The sequence below is a fragment of the Ruditapes philippinarum genome, unplaced genomic scaffold (assembly GCF_026571515.1).
Source record: "Ruditapes philippinarum isolate M1 unplaced genomic scaffold, ASM2657151v2 ctg14304_1_1_1_1, whole genome shotgun sequence".
Classification (NCBI taxonomy): domain Eukaryota; kingdom Metazoa; phylum Mollusca; class Bivalvia; order Venerida; family Veneridae; genus Ruditapes; species Ruditapes philippinarum.
The window spans coordinates 1-8,855 of record NW_026856035.1 but is presented as its reverse complement, the minus strand read 5'-3'; the positions used below and the strand labels follow the sequence as shown (position 1 = coordinate 8,855).

General features: G+C 32.7%; 1 protein-coding gene across 1 annotated transcript; it reads left to right on the top strand.

Annotated features, from left to right (window-relative positions):
- Nucleotides 1-74: 74 nt before the first annotated feature.
- Nucleotides 75-8,846, top strand: LOC132745192 (uncharacterized; the record flags this gene model as incomplete). The annotated part of the gene is made up of 5 exons (XM_060734030.1): nucleotides 75-107; nucleotides 366-635; nucleotides 1,569-1,745; nucleotides 2,476-3,504; nucleotides 8,232-8,846. Coding segments are annotated over exons 2-5 (2,032 nt in total), but the record flags the coding sequence as incomplete, so codon positions are not given.
- Between the last annotated feature and the right edge of the window lie 9 nt (nucleotides 8,847-8,855).

Genomic DNA, 8,855 nt, shown 5'->3' with positions numbered 1-8,855 from the left:
TTTATTTCTATTTATTACAAATTTGGACTAAAACGTATGTTTTGTAAAATACGAGACTTACAGATTATTTGGTTTTACTTTTCAGCCTCAGACAGAATCATTTGTAGGTAAGAACTTGCATATTATTGAATAAGATACAACATATATCTTACAATATATACCTTTCTCATTTCAGAAATATTTTTCCTAAATTGAAGCGTATGTTTTAAGTCTGTTTTTAGAATGCCAAAAGGTGCATTTGAAACATAATTATTATTTTTAATTTTCCATATTTATGAAGAGATTATTAAAATTTTCAAAGAATCATTAGTCCATGTATTATTTTTAGTAATTAACAAGTATTAACAAACGTTTGATGTTCACAGATCACGTGAGTCAACGTGTTGTGAAAAGGTTATTGCAAAATGAACAATTAAGAGTCAGAATGCAGCCTAACGAAGAACTAATGAAATGCAAATCAGTTCAAGAACATGACACAATTCCTTTTTGGACCCTTGGGCACAATAGAGTGCATAAGTGTGAAAGGTGTAACTGTACGAGGCGATGTAATTGCATTTGCCATTCTCAAAACCAGTGGAGTAACCTTGACAAAAGGAGAGATAAAAAGAGTAAAATGCATTCCGACACAAGGAGAAGTAAGTATTGTGGGAAAAGTATATATAAGAATATATAAACCTATGCAAGTTCTCACATTGTCAATCTTATTCTAATTAGTAGAACATATACATTTAATTGTAGCATTAACTATAGAAAAGAATTGTTATTTAATCAAATTTGTTCACAGTATACACATTTATTCTTAAGAAATATATAATTTTCTACGTTTGAAGTATGAATTAGTGGAAAATTATTTCCCTTGTATATTGATGAGTCTCCGCTAGGTGGCGGTATGATTTTGCACAAGATTTTAAGTTTGGCGGGTTATAGTAGTTATTCAGCGTTGAGAGAGCCTACCAGTAAACACGTAAATTAATTATTTCTAGTTCGTTTTGATTATGAAAAATATCATGTATATTTTGAAAAAGATGTAAATTAAATATTTTGAAACAGTATCATGTGATTAAATACTTCAAACAATTTGACATTATGAATTATATGTTTAAATATATGATATGTCATCGTGATGTGTGAATGTGAAATGCATGTTGATTTCATTTATATATGAATATATAGTTTGTTTTGCTCTCACAATCGCTCTGAACAAATTAAACATTAAATTTGTTATTGATTCTTGTTGTTTTTGGAGACGAGGTGTTATAAGTGAATGGTCTAAAATTAACAAAAGCAACATTAAGATACATATTTAGCTCTTGTAACGGTATTTAAATACGGTTACAAATAAGCGGCAAACAAATAAGCGGCAAACAAATTTGATTTAGTCTTCGAAATGAATGATTCACGTTAGATCGGTTTACAAAGAATTAACCAAGTAATATTATTTTTATTTCTCTGCATGACTTGAAACTTAGTTCTTGATTTGATGCTTATATTACCGGATTACAAAAATTCTTACGTAGATTTTGGTTGACTGAGTTGAGCAAAGTTTTTATTTTAACTTATCGTTTTAGATAAAGAGTCGTCCAAATGGCAAAACACAAAGGAAGATATACAGTTATTCGGGGCTACTGGGGGTGATCCAGATGAAAGTCCCAGTGATGATCCGTCTAGTGATGATGATGACAGTAACGGTAACAATAGGGGGCGCTATGAGAAAAAGAAAAAAGACAAAAGAATATGGAAGATAGGTATGTTGTTTTCATAATTAGTTCAACATGAAAATAGTTTTCGTCGGATATACCATAATAATAATAATTCATTATTACATGTATTTTATCAAAACTTGTTAACAAATATGGTGAAAAAGGTCAACCCCTTGAACAGTCAATGACTACAATTTTAACCAAACAAATATGTTATGCACAAAGTGATGCAAAGCATTGCGCAATAGCTACATAGCGGCTTTAGGAAATGTAGAACAGTATAGAGTATATTCGACATAAATAGATAAATAAATAAGAAGAAGTATATAAAATTGTACATTAATATCATATACTTAGTCCGTCTTTTGACTCTTCGTGAGAAAAAGCAATTTAAATAAACAGTCACTACACAAAATATGTACAATGTATTCGAGTATGATTATTTACACAGCCTACGGAAGGTCGGTAGTTTTACTCATGTGCCAGTCCGTGGTCCGAGCCTGAAATAGTGCACGAAGGGGCACCTTAGACCCCCTGTACAAAAAACCTTAACAGTATCGATGTGACAACAAAATAAGCAAGGAATGAATTTTGGGAAATATTCAATATTCTAAGTAAAAATAAAAAGAATAACTTTGTTCTTGCAATTTTATGCAATATTATTTTTAATAAAAATCAAAAAGTCATAAAGTCAAGTGAAATAGTAAATAGCTTCCATGTTTTGACATGAATTTTTTGATATCATATGATGAAATGCTTATTGTCTCCCCTACAGATAAAGATGCATGGCTCAAGTGTATCAAGGAAGGAGGCGATTTTGAACATCAGGCGGAAAGTTTATTAAGTGAAAGAAAGTTGCCAGATCAAATTGCGCTGAACGCTATAAGATCAAAGTGCACACATTATTCCTCAGTTATTTCTAAAATTTGCGATAAGGTATGCGTTTATATCAAGAAGAAGTCAGAAAACATTGCACATGTTTGGGCTGCTACACAATCAAAGGATTCCTTGCCTAGTAATAATGACATTGTTTTCGTTGTACTGACAACAGATACAACAGTTCAAATAAACGAAGAAAACTTTTTAATATATCAAAGACATTTCTTGCAAGTCGATGATACCGACCTGAACAAAGAAATAGAAATAATGGAATACAATAATCTGCCAACCTCAGAAGAAATTGATAAACTTGAGAAATGTTTGAAAGAAAATGCAAAATCGTTGATGAATGACCATAGCAACCTTACTAGGGTGACAGCAAGTTGGTTCAGAACAGATAGTAATGATACAGAACACCTATCATTAAGAAAAGAATTGTGTATTGCACTCTATGTCCACATTAAAGGATATATACCAGTGGGTGAGAAACATTTCCCACCTGAAATTGGAGGATTTCCAGTGGTTGTCCGAGAGGGCATTTTTACACTTTGTAGAGGTTCAAAAGAGTATCATGAAAATGTGAAGATGGGTTGTGAAATCAGTGCAGAAATGTCTGGTACTCTTGGGGCATTCATAGAATTTAAAGATGATAATCATTTATATGGGCTCACGTGTGCACATGTTGTATTTTGTCGTGAAAAATTTGAGATTTTGCTTCAAAACGGAGTATTTGAAGAAGTTATAGATGTTTGGCAACCTGCAGCCCATAATGCAAATTGTCAACCTCTTGGCAAAACAGTGTTGGAAGTTTATAAAAGTGGAGGAAATGGCATTGCAGGAATGGAGTTTGCGCTGATAAAAATCTATCACAACAGAAGGCCTACTGAAGGCACATTCCCCGATGACTCTGATTATTTGTCAGCAGGTACTCTTGAGCAATAATAAGTCCCCTAGCTGTGAACCGGCGGGTACTTATGGTTTACCCTACGTCCGTCTATCCGTTCGTCCATAAAATTGGATCCTGTAATAACGCAAAAATACAGAAAATATGCCTAGACTTGATACTATTCTCGTCTTTTTATCCTTCCTATGTTGAAAATTTAGGTTTTTATGGCAACAAATAGACTTAAAATATGGCCAATAAAACAATAGTTGTGATTTTTTCAAAAGTACTGAAAATATTTAGTATATTATCAAAAATGGAATTTAATTCAATATCAGGAGATAAGTTAAATATCAAGTGCATTTCGTGGGTGAAATTGCCAGATTGACAATCATGTGTCGAACCGGTAACAAGATTTTTCTATTTTTAGCTCCTGTGACCTAGTTTTTGACCGGAGATGACTTAAAACTTGACCTATAAATTATCCAAACAACCTTCTGATCATTTTTAGTATATTTTGGACAAAAGTTCAGCCACATGAGTGTTAACACGATTTTTTTTCTTTAGCTCCTTTGACATAGTTTTTGACCGGAGACCTACCATATTCAAACTTAATCAAGAAATCATCAGATCAAACTTCGTGACCAATTTCCAGAATATTTTAATCAAAACTTCAGCCACTAGAGTGTCAACAAGATTTTTCTATTTTTAGCTCATATGACCTATTTTTTGACCGGAGATGACCCATAGTCAAACTTGACCTAGAAATCATTTTAAAAAACATCCATGACCAATTTTCCGGACTACGAAATATACACGCGGGTGGAACCCCATATTATCTCAAAAATGAGCATCGGTAAAACTTATATGTGAATTTCCACTCCGTTTAACCATGACGAACATTTGTGCCAATTTATATATAAATCCCTCTATGCATGTAGAAGTTTTGCTCCAGACAAGCGTTTTGAATGACCTCTAAGTGTGACCTTGATCTATGACCAAGAGACCTGGTTCATGTGCGCGACACTCATTCTCATAGTGGTGAACATTTCTATTAAGTTTAAAAAAGCCTTCATGCGTGTAGGACAAAAATTTGATGCAGCCCGCCCAACTGCCCGCCATCTGTAAAATAACCCGCTTTTCAAACGGTTGCATGAAAATTGGAGATTGTTCATTTCAACAACTAGATTTCAATACAATTTTAATAAAGATAAAATGTTGGAAAAGTCTAAATTCAATACTATTTTACATTGTAACAAATGGGAGATGGAACGCAGAATAAGAAGTTTTATCTAAAATTTAACATAATTTTTTCAATAAATAAAAATATTTTTAGTAGGGTTTTTATCACAACTTTTCATTAATCTGTCAATTTAAAAGACCGGGGTGAATATAAAAACTGGAAAAGAGAGATTTACGCCTGATATCATTTAAGTACGAACATTTAAAAAATTAGTGAAATTCATCACCAATATTTTGATACGGACATCTGGAACATAGTCTATTTTGGGATCAATTGCCAAATTTCTGCCTTTTTCAATTTGTAATAGGTGATTCATTGTTCTAAATTTACATAAATATTTGCCTTTGTCAAACGGAAGTACATCCAGATATTTTTCAAAACACGGAGTATTTTCATACGCAAAGCACTTACAATATCAATAGTACTATGTCAATTTGTAAAATATAATCATGCAGACTATTTTAAAGTGATTAATATTATGTACTTTCTATAGATTAAAATATTCTGACATACCAAGATTATTAAACGTTTCTTCACAAATGTTATCCATTTAGAATTAACAATATCCCTACGGGACAAAGACAACATTGTTTTGTACAGAAGTTTACATATCTTATTTTCCTCAGCATTAATAATTTTATTCCAGAAACACAAAACTCTTGCTTTCACTTGCAAGACTAATGGAAATATGCCATATTCACCATTGACTATACAATTAGGCGTAAAAGATTTTAAGTTCAAAATCAACCAACAAGAAAGCATTGAAATTTCTCTTAAATTTGAACTTGTATCAAATCCCAAAACTTCAATTCCATAAAGAAGGATTGGTACAACCATAGAATTAAATAACTTCTATTGCAAAGAAATTGGTAGACATAATTAACGGGACTTTTGGATAACAAAAAACATTGGTCTTCAAGCATTATCTACAAGAGTTGGTTTTTATTTCTAACATTTACAAATAGACTCCAAAAGAGAACTCCAAAGATGTATTATGTAATATGATGTCGTCTGGTATGTGAGTATAACACAAGTAGACAACATATAACTCTAATGAAGAAATAAGAGACACGCGTGTGTTCTATCTAAGTTTAATACTGGAGATAAACTCTTAACAAGAGCTGCTGTACTACTTTCTAAGCATGCGCATGTATACACTTATATAGACATTCTCATATTTCTATTTCAAGCTTTCTACCATTATAGATAAAGTTTAAATCATCCGTAGGTTTTGACTTACTTAAAATCATTGTTTTAGTTTTAGCTTCATTAGCAACAATATTCTATGTATTACATTAATCAGTTTTGCTAAAAGTATTGTATCATCAGCATATAACAAAACAAGAATCTGTGTTTGATAAACACAAATGCCCCCGCGCTCACTTTGTCAATAATTTAACTTTAGAGAGTGAAGTAGCTAATTTGTATGGAAAAAAAACAATCACATGTAGAAATATGTAATTGGCACCCTTGTCCTTGACCAACTGACCCCTACCTCTATCAAAAGGAAGAATATCATGCAAGTTATTTTCCTACCAAATATGAAATAAATCTGTCAATACATAAAGGCTGTACGGGCAAAAGTGTAAAAAATCTATTGTTAGCACTGGTGACCTTGACCCAACTGACCCCTAACTCCATCCAAAAGAAGAAGATCATGCAACTTATTTTCCTACCAAATATGAAATAAATCTGTCAATATATAAAGGCTGTATGGGCAAAAGTGTTAAAATCTATTTTTAGCACTGTTGACCTTCACCCAACTGACCCCTAACTCCATCCAAAGGAAGGATACCATGAAGGTTATCTCCCTACCAATTATAATACAAATCTGTCAATAAATAAAGGCTGTATGAGCAAAAGTGTAAAAATTTATTTTTAGCACTAGTGACCTTGACCCAACTGTCCCCTACCTCCATCCAAATGAGAATACCTCAATTTTATGTTCCTACAAAATATACAAGACATCTGTCGATAGAATAAGGTTGATACATCTGTAAAAGCGTAAAAAATCTATTTTTGACATTGGTGACCTTGGCCCAAATGACCCCTTGGTATGACTATTATAAACATGACATTTACTTAAAAATAAAGGCTGTATGAGCAGAAATGTTTAAATCTATGTTTTTACACAAGTGACCTTGACCTTGACCTAGAGACGCCTAACGCCACAAAAAAATAGAGGCCCGTTAAAGGTATCAACCTACAAAATATGAAAGATATCATTAAATAAATTAAGTAATTAGGTGAAATATTTCCAACTTGCCGGTTTAGGTTAACCATTATTCATTTTCTGAGTGCTGAAAAGAGCCATAACTTGGTGCAAATGGTAGCCATAGTTATGTAACTTGCCCAGATCATATACTTTGTATGGATTAGTAAGTGTGTAAATTATGAGGCCATTGGTACAGGTAGAACTTAAGAAAAATCCAACTTGCCGTTCTAGGTTAACCTCGTACGGACAGACGAACGTTCCAACATTTTGGCTTAAGGGGCTATTTTCTTTGTTATTTTCTTTGTTTTCTCAAGGGCTACTAGCCCCTAAACCCTTTGATCACGGAATGAACCTATTGTTCTCTTTTGTTCTCTGTACTGTTATATAGCCCTTAAACCCAAAATGTTTGCTCGGACGGACGAACAGACGGACGGACGGTTCAATTACTACATGCCCGGGGGCATAAAAAACAATTTAACATAAACACTAAGACGTTCACGAGTTGCGTCAGGGATATTGGAAAGTCCTGTGTATTTATTAAATACAAATTCTGACAATTTTTTTCAAAAAGATAGATAACAAAATTGGTGAAAAATTTTCACCTTGACGCACACCGGGAAACTACTAAAGAAACAAGTCAACTCACAGTTTACTTTAACACAAGATTTAGCCTTACTGTACATATTGTGGATTATACCAAAGCACTTACCATCAATATTGTGACGATAATGTGTGCCATAAATGAAAATGATTAACAGAAACAAAAGCCTTCCTAAAGTCCACAAATGCACAGTTAAGCTTTTTATTACAACTTAAATAATAATAAATACATCTTTCAGGAAAATATATGATCACTGCTAACAGCTTAATCTTCGTTAAGTATATTGTGACATTCCAAAATACTCATTGGCTCAGACACTTGGAATTGGAGTTGCAAACAACTTAAAATCTAAATAAAATGTATATTTTGTCAATCCCAGCAAATGTACTGACCATATACATGTATATAATTAGAATTTGATATAAGCTATTTTGAAAAAAAATTATTGCAACGATACCTGTTTCAATTTAAATGTGACCTCAATTTTTCTTTTTTTTTCAAATATGCTTTTTTTCTTGTTCTGATTGTTGTTGTTGTTGTTGTTGTTGTTGTTGTTGTTGTTGTGGTTGTTGTTGTCGTCGTCGTCGTAAAAAAATTAACATAAATCGTCAATATTTTTTAAACAAAATGGTAAAGTTTTGTTATTTTTGTATTTGTGTCAAGAATATAGTGTGTAAACATTACCTAATGCAATCAAATTTTTGTTACAGGATTTGGGCAAGACTCGCCTTTTGTATTTACTTCAGGAAATACTAAAAACACAACAAATATCCCGTTTCCATCAGTGTATAAATACGGTTCTGAAAGCAAACTCACACAAGGGGTGTGTCGAGTAAATGGTGCATCAGTTCGACCATTGAAATTAGAAGGCAACATTCTGAATACTGAAATAGTTTTGCACGATCAGATCGAAATAACGAATGCAGGAACACAATTTGAAACACCATTTGGTGTAGATGGTGATTCAGGTGCACTTGTTTTTGTTAAAGATGAAAACAGAGAGCTTACTGCGTTAGGAATGTTTGAAGGGTATTTCGAGAAAACGAGCATACATGTCTGTTCGCCAATCGACGATATCCTTAACGAAATAAGCCGGATTTATAAAAGACAGTGCTGGTTAAAAAGATTTGTACCATTTGATTCACGAACAAATGATCCGCGGATACATTTTCAGCTGCATGATACAGTAATGTCACTTTCCGGAAGTGTGTCTCAACTGCATGAGAGATTTGAGTTTCTTGATCAAGGTTTAGCTCAAGATTTAGCAAAACATAAACAAGAAATATCAAATGAACTAGAAAAGCAACATGACGAACATCTAAAAAGTGCTCTTG